The sequence below is a fragment of the Charadrius vociferus genome, unplaced genomic scaffold (genome assembly GCF_000708025.1).
Source record: "Charadrius vociferus isolate BGI_N301 unplaced genomic scaffold, ASM70802v2 scaffold221, whole genome shotgun sequence".
NCBI classification, from domain to species: domain Eukaryota; kingdom Metazoa; phylum Chordata; class Aves; order Charadriiformes; family Charadriidae; genus Charadrius; species Charadrius vociferus.
Window position 1 is genome coordinate 353829 of NW_009647019.1, and position 17100 is coordinate 370928.

At 37.8% G+C, this 17100-nt stretch overlaps 1 protein-coding gene across 1 annotated transcript in view; it reads left to right on the top strand.

The window, feature by feature from the left end:
* The window catches only part of PCDH9 (protocadherin 9), a 697290-nt gene that overhangs the window by 120972 nt on the left and 559218 nt on the right, over positions 1 to 17100 (top strand). Inside the window, exon 5 of the mRNA XM_009895475.1 lies at positions 2144 to 2177. Within this exon, the coding sequence (XP_009893777.1) occupies positions 2144 to 2177 (34 nt within the window). The remainder of the gene's footprint in view (positions 1 to 2143; positions 2178 to 17100) is intronic.

Sequence of the window (17100 nt, forward strand, 5' to 3'; positions counted from 1 at the left end):
TAGCTTTTGTGCAGATGATCATTGACTCTTAAGGAGCATTGTAGGTAACGTCTTCCTGTCTTAATTTTTCTTTGCCAGATGTGCAAGATAGTTGCGTGATTCCAATACTTTCCCTTCATTTGTAGTGGATTGTATTTTTTCATATGGGACTTATTATTTGGGGCTAAAATATTTTGATCAGTGGCAGATTATGTCCCCTTACTTAAAGCAACAGAAAGAATGACACTTCTGTAAGACCTCAACTTGGTAAATTTTCCAGAATGCTGAGGACATTATCAGAACCACTGTAAGTTAAAAATACTGGGGGTAGAGGGAATTACTGAAACTTAAGAGAAAGACTGATAGTTCTGCGTATACAGTAACAACACAATGATTCCAGATATAGGTGATTTCATTTTCAAAACATCAGCAGTATTATTGTTCTCATCAATTGATTTTTACATGGCAGAGTTTACAAGCTGGGTTCATTTCTCTTCGCTTGCTTAGTAACAAACATCAGTGGAGAGCAAACTTCCAATCACTATAACAAGAAGTGTCACAGAAATGCTCATTTCAACGCTACTGACTTCACACACTGATTGTACTGTTGGATTTTGAAAGAAGAGGAAGGAAAAACGAAGTATGAAAAAGTAATGGAAGGAAACAAGAACGATTTTGAGAAGGGAGAACTGCTTAGTAACGTCCTTCACATTTCACCTTTATGTGAAATAAACTACAGAACTGTAATGAAAGCCATTACTGGTTCATAAATGTACTTCTCCACACATATGGATCAACTCTGGAGTAACTGAAAAAAAATTATAGAGGGGATAAACAAAGTTAAACTGTGCAACTGAAGAACTGCAAACATACACTTGACCCTTTCAGAATAGGATCCTCTCTTCTGAGGTTCCCTGGCATTATGAACCAGCAAAATCTGCCCTGCAGAGATATCTCCTCCCTCGCCCCCAGGTGCAAGTCCCTATCCTCTGCTCTGTCTGACCTCTCTGAGCTGTTGCTGCTTGCCATGTCCACAGAAAACAAACTATACCAAAACAAAGTAAGTCATTTTCTTCTGGCTGAGCAAGCTACATAAGCTTTGGGGGGGGGTCAGATGAACACTGGTACCTGCAGGCGAGGAGGAATGGGAAAATGTACCCTGAGTGAAGGGGGAAAGGGCAAAGGGCATTTTAAACTGCTTTTGAGTACACCTGAACATTGAGTTTATGTACAAATATGAAAATGTTTGTTGTCTGTATAGGTGCATATTTTTATTGCTCTTACACAATCATGCACTACATCTGAAGTGACATATCTACTTACTTCATATTCATAACTTCGGAGTTGAAAATACTTCTTCCCTTGTTTTTCGTGGTGTTGTTTTTTTGTTTTTTTGTTTTGTTTTTTTTTAGTTCAGCATCTACAGTAAATATTGCTTTGTTAAATATTTTCTGAAACCTCTGAATTATTAAGGCATAAATTAGATAATTTAAGAGCAGAACACTGTTTCAAAAGTGCACTTGTCATTGTTGGGGAGGTAAAAAGAAATAATCCTACCATGACAGTAGTCCCTTGGGAAGACCTTACCTTCCTGATACCATCCATGTTTCTTGTGGTTCAGAACACTTGTTAAGCTGAAACGGGGGAAGAGAAGTGCATGACATTTAGACTTGTTGTAACATAAACCATTTCTTATCTCTCCCCTCAGTCCCTATCCTCTGCCTCCCTTCTGTCTCCATTTACAACTTCACTCTCCCTCCTGCCTCCTGGGACCATAACCTTAGTGTAATCTTTGTTCTTTTTGCTTCGCTCTGCATATCTAAGACAAAATGTTTCTTTTTTTCTTTTTTAATCTAAAAAAAAATAAAAAAAAAAATCCACATTTCTCTCAATGTTTGTGCTGTTAGAAGCCCTGTTCCTACTTTTTTTTTTTTTTTCGAACTAAATCTTCTCCTATCTCATCTCTCTGCCTCACAATTCCCACATAAGCCAGCCCACAGGGCTAAAATCCCAGGTGACACTACCAATTCTACCTGCTACTTCTAGGGTTTGGGTTTTTTTTTTGTCATAAAGTGAGCATTTTCCCATTGGGTTGTAGATCTGAACTGCTTTATTTATTTTCTTTTTCCCAAAAGACAACCTGAGAGATATTTAATTATGCCAGAATGTACTGTTCTTCCAGCCTGGACTGGTTTTCAGTAAGCCTGGAAAGCATCTCTATGCCATTATGAACTTCTCAAATATTCACCAGCCATTTTATTCACACTTGTTAGCATATTTCATGATTTTCATGTTAATTAGACATTTGGCGGTGTAGGTTTTCGTTTTTCAAATTCCCAAGTGAGCCAAAAGTTCTTTCTCAGGATTTTCCCAGAAGCATTGCTATCTTGGAAGAGCAGTCCAACTTGCACTTTACCCTATTTAGATTTGCAAAGTAAGCATCCTTGTGCCTAAATTCCATGGGGATCTGGTCTGGAGAGGTGCTCTGCAAGGGAGCTTAACACACACAGACAGCTGCAAGTAGTCATGACCACAGCCACTTTGGTTCAAAACATGTTTAGAATATAAAGTGATGCTGTCTTTCATTTGAAGCATTTACCCAGGAAGTGACAGACTTGGGAAGACCTAAATGATGCTAAGTTCCTTTACGGGTTTCACCCTAAATTCTATTGCTTCACTTCTTCAGAAGAATGGGAACAACAGTATTTGCATATTTTGCAGAGTGTTTTGAGATCTCCCGTTGAAGAGAACTGTTTAAAAAGATGTACAGAATTTAAAAGAAGCTTTGAAGTGTCCACAGTTTTGCATTAATAGTCCTGTATTAATAGTTTTGAGCTTCAAATTAATGCTGTTATAAATGGCACCACTTAGGTATGCCTGTATGTTCCTAACTGTGCACTCACCAAGCAAATGCAGTAGTTAGATATCTTATGGCAATTCTATGTGGGAGAACAACTAGAAGTATGAAGTTAATGCAGCTAAATTAAGGACCATTAAGCCCCTATATGGAAACTCTTATTGAGAAGTAGAGTGCTTAAGGGAGTATTAAACTACAAAAAATAAAGACATTTTAATTCAGAATGAGAGCATCTACATATAGTTTAATGTGTTTTAATTTCTCTGCATTAACTTCATAGTTTTAGTTGATTCATTTTAACCTTCCCAACTGCAGGCAGTCCCAAGTGATTCTACTTTTTCACAAAAGTGTATCTTTGGAAGCCTTCTCTTTAAAATTTTATATCCTTCTATCTCACTCCTTGCAAGAGGAGTGCAAGAAAATTCATGTTTAAAAAATAAATAAAAAGAATAGTAATATGCATTTTGTCTCCAGCTGCTTATGGCAGCACATATGACCATCAAAGTGAGAAACTACTTTGCCATATTAAAAGAAAAATAAAAGTAAATTCCTTTACAAGTAGAGGCTGAAAGCTTAAGGGAAATTCAAAAGTTCATGCATGACAGACACAACAGAAAATCACAGAGAACAGCAAAAGAAAGACCAAGATAGTAAAAAGCATCACATACCTGCCCGCTGAAACTGAATAGCTGAGTTCAAACCTGATGATTATGGCTGAAGTGAAAAATACAGATGTTTGTGTGTTTGGCACAGCCTATGGTAAAGAAGTACACAAAGCTGTGCTATGCCAAAGCTGGGATTCATCCTGTTACTTCGTGCAATTTGTTCACAAAATAATATTTATCTTCTTTATTTCTATGGTGTCTCCTCAAGCTTTACTAAATTTGGAGGGATTCAGCTTGGCTGCTTGGTTGTCATTTTATCGTTCCTTAACCAGAAATATCAACTCTCTGTAAAGAAATGTATAAAACTGCCAGATAAACCATCCCATGTCTTATACTCTATAGTAAATAGAAATTTCTTCTCAGTCATTATCATAGGAATTCTGCAACCTTTTCAGCATTAATAAGGCTGCATGATGGACATGAGCATTAATACTTCTGTTCACTGGAATCAACACTCTTTGGATTAGCATGTGAATAATTGGGTTTTGGTCCTACTTTTGGCACTTATAGCAGACTGCTAAGTGGCTTTCAAATATTAGATTTCCAGTTTCCCTCCCCCCTCTCCCCCCCGACATTATTTATAAAATTTCATGGAAATTAACAGAACTGTGGTTCCAGTTACATTCTTCACTGATGTTTCTGTTATGCTGATTATAATAATTAATACTTAAGTAAATGGAAAAACAGCCATAATGATGATAGGAACAGAGGCACCAATATCTCACATAGAAAGCAAGCAGAGTATTTTCTAATTCTAAGAGTTACCACATCTATGAAGGACAAAAAATTCTGCTGGTTGTTATTGCTGGTTTTAGATTTTAAAGGACGTAGCTAACATCACTTTAACGTATTGGAATGCTATTGATTTTTTAAAATAATAACCTATACAATTTAGAAGATTAGAAAATTCAAGTCTTCTGTAGTTACTAGAGAGGTTTCTTATCATGCAGTATTGATATATTTGATGCTAAGTAGATTTATTTATGTTACTTGGTCATTATTAATTTTTAATATTTAATTTGATATTAACAGTAGACAGTAGGGAGTAATATCTGAAAGCAGTGCAGCATTTCAGTTTAGGGTCACATAGCTAAACTTCAGTGCAGATCTTCACAAAGGTGTCCTGCTGCAAGGGCAGAAGCACAGCAGACTTCATAGATAGATGCCAAATCCCATGCATTTACTTTATCACGAGTTACACTGAACTGCCAGTCCTGGGGCTAGTGCTTTTTCTTGTTCACCCATGCATTTTGTTGTTAGAGTGTGCAGACTTGCATTCTCCATTTAGAGAAATCAATGCTTCCTTCCATCCTCCCCTTTTTTCCCACTGCTGATCATTTTTCTTGTCAGTTTGCTTTCCCCATTGCTGGGTGAGCAGCTTATGAGAAATAAACCACCGAGGCACATCAGACCTTATAAGAAGGCCAGGGCAGTAATTCAGTGGCTGAGTTTTTCCAATCCATTCTCTTTCAAGTGGCTTGTTTAAAAACAAACAGCAGAAACGAAACCTTACAGAGTCTCTTGTTGATATTTAACAAAACTATAGAAAGACCTTTTGCCTTAATAATGCCAGTGACATGCATTTTGTTTATCTTTCTAATTATTTATTTATAGTTGACATGAAAATGCTTCCCACTAGACATCGCTGACTGCATGAAATCCAGTTGTGTATTGCTTTTGTGAGACTTTCGTTATTATAGCATGATTAAAATAGTACATTAATTATGCATCCTGCTATAAAACTGGATACAGCAGAGGAAATAAATACATATTAATAATACATTAGTTATTAATCTGTATACTTGTCATTTGAATGAGATGCAAACTACTACATCTTCAGTTCATGAAGACCACCACTCCTCTGCTTTTTAAGTCCACTAACATCTCACTACTGTGGAAGGACAAGCTTTTTTAAAAGATCCCCTTGTGCTACAAATGAGTAGCCCCAAGATTAAGTAGCCAAAACAGCTATATTACAAAGCCAAACTTTTACCTGACTGTGAGTTATGGTGGTAGCATAATAAAGCAAATTGGCCACAAGGCTGAGCCATGTGCAGTCAACTTTTAAACATTAAAAGTGGTAGGGTTTATGGTCATTACAAGGGAGACACCTTCCTGAAACCAGAGTGGTTCTGACTTTTTATTCGTCAGTTTCCTTGTACTCCTGGAAAGGAAACTTTTATGCAAGAGGGAAGCCAGCTACAGTTTGCTGAATTGATGAAAAATATCGTAGACATGGGTATTTAAAAAACAATAGGTCTTATAAAGTACATCATGTGATTGGATAGCCTTAACACAAGATCGTAAGGTTGTGTGTGGATAGCTCAAATGTAAGGAAGTTACACATATTTAGTAGTAACACAAGGGGTCCCTAAATCTTTGTGCATCGAGCTGTCATTTAGTTAAAGGACAGAGCCAATAGATTAAGAAGTAAAATTGCAGCCAATTAGCTGCAGCAAACTTTCATTAATAGAAACCATTTGCTTTCTTTTTGGCTCAAGCTAGAATAAAAATTAGTTTATTTAAAGTAAGAGCTGCTTGGCAAGAATTGCACTAGGAAATTAAATGTGCCTGGGACTCTTGATGCCAATGAGGTCAACTGTCATGGAGTGACCCATGTCCATATTATTAAAATTTGCTGGTCTACAAAAGAAAGTGAGTGCAGGCAATTTGCCTGTGGAGAATACTGTTAACTCCTAAAGCTGCTCTAACATATAATTTGGGAGAGGCCTAGTTGGCCAGGAATAAAACTATGCCAGAGAGTATATGTGTAATTTAACAGGTGGTTGAGTTTCGGTCCCTTGGTACAGTTGCTAGCACTGATTATTTTCCTTGCAGTGGTAGTGTTGTTGAGTGAATGTCCAGAAGATGGAGTAGTCCAAAGATATGTTTTCATTCAATATTTTAGTTCCATCATTAAATGGCATATGTATGACTTCTGTATTGCTTAGGTGGTTTAGATATATTTTAATTATTGGCCAATGCATGTGAAGGGGAAGTTAAATTCTTTTGCTGAGGCTAAGTTAAAAACCGACATAAGATCCTTAAACTATCAGCTACATTATAGTTATGTTCTCACGTTGTCTTAATATCGAACAATGACAAATAGAAACCTTCATCATGAGTGTGCAGTTGTAAAAGTTGTTTGATTATCTTGATTTAAATATTAATATTAATAATATCAATACAACAACAACAGCAACAACAACAATCACCAATTGAGATTTGCACCAATACATCTAGAAGCACATGAACAATAACGTAAATATTATTTTATGGACTGTGAAAGTGAAACAGAGTCAAGTGGAGAGTCGTGACCAGAATGACCGATTAGGTCATGGGCAGCATCAGGAATAGGATCTCTTGAATCCCACACTAAAGCTCTGTTCCCTGTTACAGCACCCGTGGTTCGGCACATAGGTTTGACTTGTTCCTAGATAAATTCTGAAGAAGGTTCTGAGTCACGTAGCACAAACAAGTCATCTTTAAGGGCAGTGATTCAGAACAACATAAGAATGTTTATTAAGCTAATATGGCTTTCTCTCTTCCTGTCTCTCTTTTCTTCTATTTCCATAACCTCTTATTTTTCTCTGACAGAAGACAGAGAAGATCACCCAGTCAAGAAAGCTGTCTGCCAAAAGACAGATTCGCCTGTCTATAAACCCTTCCTGATAAATATTTTTTACACATTTAAAAAAAAAAAAAAACAAACAAAACTTCCAGTGGTGGAAAATAACAGTCTTCTTTTATGTAATCTTTTCAGTCTGTCATTATCCTTGCTCTTGGAAAGTTGTTTTATTTCTTAGTGTCTAACCTACATTTCCTTTGCTTTGAGTCCACAGTGTCCTCTTCACAGCTGGCTCTTTTCTTTCCAAATCTTTCCTTTTATAGCAACTGTTGATATATTTGAAAATTGTTAATGATCTCAAGTATGGAAAAATGTACTATCAAGTATACCAAAAAGTAGATGTATTCCTTCTTACACCACTATTTGCAAACCTTTCCATCACTTTCATTAGAACACTCACATATTATTTTTCCTTGAAAATGCAGTTATCTTCCTTCCTTCTAAAAACACTCTTGTTCATTACAGTGTAGACCTCTCTAGTAAGAGGGATGAAAACACATGAATACTGGTGAATACCAGCTCACAAACAGGAAAAGACCAAGCTGAAAAAAGCAACACATTTATGTTATAAACATTCAGCTGTTGTACTGTTGAATTTTCTTAATTTTAAAACAATGTTGCACAATTATATATTCACTATTTGCTTTGCTTTGTAAAAACCCTAGAGTGATTTCTGTGAGAGGAAATGAAATGATCTGGCTGGCTGCTGAATGCTTTGGCTGCTTTAGGGTCCTTCAGTAGAAGTAGTTTAGCATTAGCTGTTTGGATTTTTTTCCCCCCTTCTTTATTCTCTTTCTTTCCTTTTTTTTTTTTTTTTTTGGAAGGGCAAGTCATAAATAATTATAGTCCAAAAACATGATACCGTAGCATTTCTCTAAGAATCATGTCCTGCTGTTTGCTAACCTTATATAGCGACAGTGCATTCATTCAATTAGTTTACAGGGATGCTTTGGCAGTGCTTTATTTTCATAAATGCATGCAAATCCTTCTGTTTAAAGCACTAGGTTTTCTTAACTTCTCCAAATACGCTAATGGTGTTGTAGCTGACAGAGCACAAAAAAATCAAACAATATCAGAAAATTTATTAATTCCTTAATTCCCACACTGCTACATAGATGCTTTCGTTGTTTAAACTAACTCTTTACTTATGCTTATTTTGGTAATGTTTATATTTGTAATTAAAGCCCCTCCCAGCTTTTCTGTAAGTTGTTGATTAGGCTGCACTCATCCATCAAGGTTGGTGATCCATGGAGAAAAAACTCGGACATTCCTAGGGGATTTATGGGTGGAGGAGAGGAAGTTGGAGCCATTTCCATGGGGCTTTATAACACTCCTTTAGTTTCAGGAATCCATAAATTTCCTTCAATTAGACTATTTCTCTGGATCTATCACCAAGAATTGCTCTCTATATGTACAGGCATTTTAAGGTGTGGGGAAATGAGCAATGGAAAACAATATGCGCCTCAAGGAAACTTGAAACTTCTCTTTTATTCTAAATAGAAAATGTTTCAGTTGTATCTCAAGACAGTGCAACTTCGATAAATCTTTTCAAAATCCTCTTTGAGGGGAAGTTCTGTGGCATCTCTTTAAAATTTGCTCAGATGGTTGTGCTGAAAGGAATAGTCTGCAAAGTAATCTGTAGGGTCTGGATAGACTAATTAAAAATTCTTTGTGAAGGTAGAGAAAGGTGAACAGGAATTTGACAGGCTTCCTACCGTACACACTGGTTCGAATTCTAAGGTACTTGTTTCATAATACAGAGCAGCAACATAAGCTTCAGAAGTTAAAAGTTAGGTGGTGGTCGTATATGGGATATGAACTTAAGGAATACGGTTTCCTGAGGATTTCGGGTGGTTCTTGCCCTCCCTCTTTGCCTTTGCAGCAAGGTAGCTTTCTTTCTCAATACCATATGTGACTTCTAGGTTTTATGTGGCCGGTAAGGTCACAAATATTTTTGGCTGGGCATCATCATTACACGTACACACATACATGCAGAGCCCCACGCACACGCTCTCTCCCTCTGCCTAGCAACCATAGAAGAGATGTCCAGTCGCTCTAATGCTGAAATAAAAATGCTATACTAGTGAAGCTGCTGCTTTGTGGTTTCTTCATACTAATGCTTTGACAGTATGCCAAGGCATTGCAGCTCAGGCCTGAGAGAAATGAAGTCTGGAGTGAAAAAGGAAGGGGAAAAAAAAATGACAATGTAACACTGAAGTGAGCTGAACGTTATTCTGAGAGGTGCTAGCAGCTGAGAAAGGAAACAAGGGTGTAATATTCCTCTTTCGTTTTCCATTCTTGCTTGTTATCTTTCGTGTTTGCTTGGAACCCCTTTTTCTGAGTGAGATACGCTCTGATAAAGGAAGCGATGATACATGAAGTAGCGCTGTGACAAAGCACAAAGTGATCATTGCCTCACTTACCCTCACTGCACTTTCACACTGTTAATGGTGTAACTAATAAGACTTACACTTAGGATCTCACCTTTGTGCTTTCTGTGGTAGTGCCATACTTGAAGAGTGATGGCCCCTGCTAAAGCACTGCAAAATATTAGGTAATTCTCATAACATCACTCTAAACAAACACATCTTGTTATTTCCCATTGTGTAGGAAGGTTAAGCGACTTGTTTCAGCTCAAACAAGAAGTCAGTGATTATGATCGGGAATTCATATACTTTTTTGGTACTTAGTTTACTTGAAATGACATTATAACATTACAAAACAGACTCATAGAATCATAGAAACATGAAAAATAACTGTGCATATTTGGCAATTGAGGCAAATCACTAGACTGTGATAACTAATTTTAGAATTATTTACATAAGAAATTCACTTATCTGCATAAAAGTTTTGATTCTCTTTCTACTAATATTGAGATTTCTTTTTCTGATTCCTTCTCTTCATTCCCTTTGGTCTGTTTTTTTCCCCTCGAAGTTCTTTCATCCCTTTAGCCAGGATCTGCTCCTAAGTACTTTGCTTTCAACAAGAGACTGTCTTTTTGTAGCAGACGCCAGTTCCAGTCGGTGGGATTGTAAACAGAAAGTACCCATGACAACTGATTCATCCCCCACAGAGACCACACATAGTACCTAGGAAATGTCTGCACTTAGAAAGAGTGGATCCTGTCCCCAGCTCAGGTTTGCAACATGGAGTGCCAGAACAGGTGCCAGGGGAATTCATTTTGGTTTGAACTTTATGAATAAACTAATGTATGATGAGGAATGCAGTCTCCATTGACGTTGCTGCCTGCGTTTGCTCTATTTAAAGAACAGAGGAGCAAGCTTCAGTCCACAATGTGTGATTATTTCCCCCAATACCTGATTTAATAGGAGTAATTTCTACTTACACTGTGTCTTCCTTTTGAGAAGCTCACTCTCTACAAACATAAATTAATTAAGATTTGTACTCCCTCTGTGTGGCATAGGCAGACTCAGGAAGAGAGTGGTTTAACATTATAGTAGTGTGCCAGTTGGGAAATACCAGAAATACAGTTTTCTAACTTTCCACATGCCCTGGGGCAGATTCAATGCATGCCTTAAATGCAAGAACTGAAAAGGACCATGAGGAATGTGGTATTGATAGTGCCACGAGGCTTACAGTTTGAGACAAGGAGTCCTGCTTGGAAGAGCTGGAGCGCATGTGGCAGTGAAGCGAAGGCTCATTCCTCATGAAAAGGTGTATGGTAGAGCCTGCTGAGGTACACAGCCTTTCCAGTGGTCCTCAACTCAAACCAAGTAAATTAGAGATACATCTTCTTTACAGTGATTTCCCTGAGATCAAGATGGTGGAGGTGTGGAGGTATGGATTTCCTGGTGGGGCTGGAAGGGTAAGAGCATTTCCATTTGGCATCACCTGCTATGGCATAAAAGAGCCACAAAAGCTCTGACCAGTCCCACTAGTACTGTGTATACGCCCTGGTACAGGACACAGAATAGCCAGTTGACCTTAAGAATCATGTCTCCCAGTTTTGTTAATATTAAAAGTTGTCTAATAAATACTTTTGTTGTTGTTTTCTTTTTTGTTTTGTTCCTCTTTGAAGACCTAATTTCTTTATGTGTGGTAACTTTTGATTTTGCTTTCCAGAGTAGTAGCTCTGCACTGTATAAATTATTACCTCAGGCACTAGGACACTATTGCTAAGAAAGTGAAAAGAGAGAGTGGAAATGGGTGTGAGAAAGGAAGGGTTTCTGCATTTTAAGAGTAATGGCTAGAAGACAATTAAGGCCTAGCTTTTAAATCAGAGGGCTAGGCCAATGTATATTGGGACTGCAAATTGGAAATGTTGCATTATTTTTAAATGGCTGAATACTTGGTGCGGCATCCATAATAATTGTTACTTCTTTAAAGCTGCATAACTTACTGCAGTGAAAAAAAGGAATGAAATTTAATCTACCTAAAGAGAATATATCTTGACATTTACCCACCATTAAGTATACATCCTAATTCCATGCTATCCATACACTTACAAACAAATGACTCAATTAATGTCTCTTAAAGCCTTCTGGGAGGGAGAGTGGAGGACATGCACTGCTTGAGCAATGGTTGCTGAAGGCATTTTGATTACTTTAGCTTGGAATAGGCATAATATCCCAGTGTGGGAGATCTTTATGCCCTGGCAGTGCTTCCTCTTCTCCTGGAAAGTGTTTGCATGCTCCTGCAGTAAGGCTGTTTACTGATCCCCAGGGGGAGTCTGTGATGATGCTGCCACCCAAGGAGATACACTTGGATCACTCAATACCTAAGGAAACATGAGGTGCTGGCCCATACAAATATCTCGTTCATCTAGAGTGTAAGGGGGCAGTGGAAGACCTTTTTTTTTTTTTTTAAAAAGAAAAACTGGATAAAATCAAGTTATTTTATGTTTTTAGCCATAAAAAGTCATCAGGGATTTATTTCCTGAGACTAGCATTGATCCACAGCTAGCGTTTCAGAAGCCTGGGAGCTACTGATTTCTGAGCTGTAGAAATGGGTTCCAATCCTATGTTCTCTCACTTCTCCTAGGTGATTCTCTGCTTTTGTGAGAAAAGCGGCAGAAAACTATTCATTATTGTTTTCAGAAGCGTCTCCGCTACTGGTGGCTGGTTTGATGTTCCAGTTGGCCAGTTAGATGTTGTTAGGCTGTGTCTGTCCTCTTAGTACCTTCAGTTAGCAGAAGGAACATCCAAAGATGTGAAACCTCTTTTAAAAGCTCTGATACACATCTAGCGCAGAGTTACCCAGAATTAGTGGAGTCCCGTTACTCAGTATGGGTCAGGTTAGTATGGGTCAGGTTAGGTCTAAATTCTGTTTGGAATTCAGGGTCTAGCCAGAACTTCATGACAGACTTAAGGAGGGAATAAACTGAGTCATTCTACCATCAGTGTCAGTTTGCTCATCCAACATTACCATAAAAGCAATTGAACTTGTCAGTTTGCTTTGTAGGGGTTCTGCTACTACGTCATGTTTTAATATTAACCATTATTTCTGTCACAGAAAGAATCCTCCAAGCGAAATATAACTCAGAAGGGGAAGAAATACCTTTGAAGTCCTCTGTACGTGTGACCACTAGTAAACTCCTTGAACAGCACAACAGGAATCTTTCCAGAACTTCTTGCAAATTCTAGTCATGGTTTTGCTAAAACTAGTTCTTCACACTTTCAGAGTTTCTTGAGCAAGTGATTCCTTTTAATACCAGCCAGATTACTTTTTAGTTTATGCAAATTCAATTACATAGATTTTTGGTAGCTCAAAAAGAAAAAAAAAGAAAAAAAAGGAATGTCTTTGAATTTGATTTCCTCAAGTTACTTCTGAGTTAAAGTTGCTACAGTCTGGGCATCTTTGCTCAGCTTACTTTCCTGTTTTGGTAGGCGATAGTGTTTGGAGGAGATGTTTGCATTTGTACAAAAGTAGATTTAGTGTTGTAACTGTGCCATGCTGAGATGGACTGAAGCGGTACAAAATGAAACTGAGAAACCAGAAAAACAAGAGGTTATGATGTCAAACTTCCCAGCTGATTTTGAATTAGAAGCAGAAATATGCTTTACTTTATAATCATGATTCAGTTTTACCAACCCAGTCTCCACCCCAAAGAAGACTGTATTCATTCTGTTCAAATATGGAAAACTGAAAATTCATTTTGCTATTGTAAGAGGAAATAAAAAGGGCTGAAACATTAATAATGGAATGTCAATGTATACATGTAATCCAGGCTTGAACCTGAGGGCAGTCCTTTTGAGGAGTTGAATGACATCCATGTGTAATTTAATAAATGACTGTTGTAACACAAGTGGAGAAGCTCTCAAACACGTTGTTTTTGTGTTGATTGCTCAGTTCAATTACTGTAAACAAATAATGTAATGTTATAATAGTCACTGAAATAAGTCTAGTCTGAAAGGGTTGGAAAAAGGTTGGAAATATCAAAGCCATGTTTATCCATAATTCAATGATTTGATGCCAGACTCACCTAAAAATAAAAGGCCATCCTTCTATGAGTATATCTGTAGCAAGGTTAGCAATTTCAAGAGCTTAATGACAACTTTTAGATGATGGTTAAAATAGATTTTTTCCCAGCATAAATGTTCGCAAGTTACTGTACACACAGAAACACTTAGCAACAGGTAGAGGTTAAATATATTAATTGGTAGGCTTTTATTTCTGTTTACAGGCACTCCTATAAAGAGCTGGATTTACAACAAAAAGATAGATGAACTAAAGCGTAATTTAAAATGAAGCATATTTTTTTTGCCGTTTAAAATAATCAGGCAGTTCATTGGGTAATAAACCAAGTTCTTCTGCAAAGTCCAATTTTGAGACTTAACACAGTGCTCCAAAATATATTTTTTCCCATTCTGCTTTCCGCACAGACTACAGCTGTTTTCTTGTGTTAAAAAGGTTTTGTTTCCACAGTAGATCTCCATGTGCCTGAATTGTCATGCTCTTTCACCCTAGTTTTTTCCTAAACCCTTGCGTAATTCGGTTACTTCATATCCCCAGCTTTTTCAGCAGCAGCAGCCTTCCCTCCTTCCCACAAGCTAGCCCTACCCAGAGCAATGCGTTAAAGCCGAGAGGACAGGATGCAGCTGCCTCTAAAAGCCTGTCAATGATGCTTCTTTTTAAGCCACTGATAAATGCTAGCACAGCTGCACAGTGAGGTGGATTTACACTTTATACTTTTTTTTTTTTCTTTTCTATATGAGGAATTTCTCAAAAGCTGTATAGAATAATGAGTTAACTGCTGATGCATGAAGGCAAGTGAAGACACTGCCTTATGCTTAATGGCATCCTATGGACAGCCCTGCATTTTAGAGCTGTTTTTTCTGGGGAGACATTGTCTAGGTCAGATGCTGGGGTTATTCTTTACAGGGAATTTGAGGAGATTCTTAACTTCAGATGTGACAGTCCTAGAGTAGAAACAAATTTGACTTAGCATTAAATCTACAGCTTGTATCTTATTTCCTTTGAGCACATAATTACTTCAATCTTGACGGCTCACACAGTAGCAGTAGACTGCAGCAAAGCAGTTAATTTTGGGCTCTAATTTATGAGTTATGTTGCATTTTAACGTCAGTGCAGAATTTATTTTTTTTATACAGAGCAGTAGCTGGTGGCCTTAGTGACCAGTGTGCCCCCCTTTCCCAGAGCTCCTCTTTTCCCTGCAGGCTCCATTAGTTACTAGCTTCATCCAGTCTGAGAAAAGCAAAAGGCAAGGGAGCAAGCCTGGCAAGGCTGCAAGCTGATGTTTCTTTGCCTGCTTGCTTCCACTTTCCCTTTTTCTGTTTATTAAAGTTGTAGCTGTCATACACATGGCAGCTATGCCTGGTTGGAGGAGGGCAGCGAGGGCAGAGGAAGACCCAGGCAGTAACAGCAGCAAGAGTGGATGCCGCTGGATGTTTGTTGCTGTGGTTAAAAATGCCAAGTTAAAAACATATCTTAACATTGCAAATGAAAACAAGCCATCGTGGCCTTTCTGTAATTTCCAGCTAGGCTGGTTACAAAAGAACCAAACACATACAATGTGATAAAGAACCTCTGTCCAAATGATAGTCAGAAAGAGTGGGTGTACGGTTTGGTAATGACTGACCTAACGACTCAGACATCACCTAACACAGATATATGGGAAGAGGCTTGAGTCACCCCTGCTCACATTCCTTCAAAACTGAAGGCAGATCTTCAAAACTGAATTCTCATCTTGAAAAAACAACAAATCATGGGCATGTGAGTGAGTTTTACAAGAAATTGCAAACAAAGGGTTGTGTTAAATTCTCTTAATTCCACAACATTATTACTGTAAGACGATGTATTTGGATTTCTGTTTATAAATTTATCTTTAAAACATTTATATTTTTCCATATGCATCATGTTAAATTTTTCGTGATTTATGTTCTTGTGCTACCTCTTATGACAAAAAAAGTCACAACCTTTAAATGGGATAATTATTTCATTAAAAATCTCCTATTGCAGGGATCAAACCCTTTGCCTTGTAAACAGGCTGGAAAAAAAAACATTCTCAAAATGATTAAAAAGACTTTGAAAATGAAATTCTAACAATCAAAAACAAATTAACTACCAGTTTGGATGATTATGTGCATTAAAAAGTGAGTATAAAGTGTGAAGCCAACAGCTTCATATGATGTAAGTTCATAAGAAGGAGACATCAAAGAAACCCACAACTATAAAATGTTAACAAAATATTTGGGAAATTAACTTAAGGTTGTACTGTAGGTGATTAGAATTCATTTGAAAATTATTTAAAAGAGATGTTCTGACTCTATTTTAATGAAAACACTTGCTTTGGTGACTTTAATAAATTGGGATTAGTTGGTAAGAAAACATGAAATGTCAGATGCTCCAACATGATAGGAAATATCACCTTTCAACACCCAGCGGAATTTGAGAGTAGCTACTAATCTGTTACTTTGCCAGTGCTGGGAAGTGATTGCTGTATTTCCAAATGTCATCAGAGTAGTTTGAGTCATGCCATACACAAGTGAATTTCTGAATATTCTTATGAGCTTTTCCAAACTGAGTTCCTCTGGCTTTGGCAATTCTCTAAGCCATAGTTTAAATACCACACAAACTCATTGAGCATTTTGGGCTAAAGGACTTTAATCACTTAAATCACAGATTATGTGGGTATGTTCAGCACTTAGATGGGAATGAAATCCTGAAAACTCTTGATAGCTACCATTGTATTGAAGTCCTCGTGTGCCAAAATATCTGCTGCATCAATATATGCATACAGCTGTTCATGTACTGAAGCTTCTGGCTTGCTAAAAGCCCTGCCTTTTGCATGTGGCATTTTTAAAGTAGGTATTCTTCCTCTTGGGCCCCCTTCTTGTCAGCTTTGTCAGGATAAGAAGACAGACTGAGCCTCTACTCACCTGTTGAGAGAGCCTGTCACTAGAACCCCCGGAACAGGACACGGTATGCATGTTTGCATAGAGAGGGAGAAGTAGCAAGGACAGATGGCACTCCCTGTTCCTTAGTTTTGCTTAAGAATTAAAGACATGACATGACTCCTACTCCTTTTGGAGCACTTGACTCCAGAAGGGGGAGGGAGTGTGCTAAGAGGCACTACAACCTGCAGTTATGTGACATACTGAGAGGTGGGATTTATGCATCCTCTTCTCTTTTCTTCTCTTCTCCTTCCTTCTGATTGCTTTCTGCATCCCCTTCTTCAGGCTGCTGGCTTTTGCAAAGCTATTCTCAAGTACTTAAAGTGCAAGGAGAACCTGACAGGGTAACACAGATCTACCCAATCCTGCAACTGGGTGCCAGACAGATATGTCACCACCGAGTATTGGAAAGGTTTAGTCCTTCTTTTATCTCCAGCTAATTAGCACTATGATTAGAAGAGTGGCTGCAGGCCATGACTCGCACTGCTCTTACCAGTGATGGAGTTAGACCAATATAACAAGAGAAAGTATATCCTTCACCATTAAGCCTCCTGTGAAAAAGACAGCTTTTACTGGCATGTGATAAAAAAAAAATAA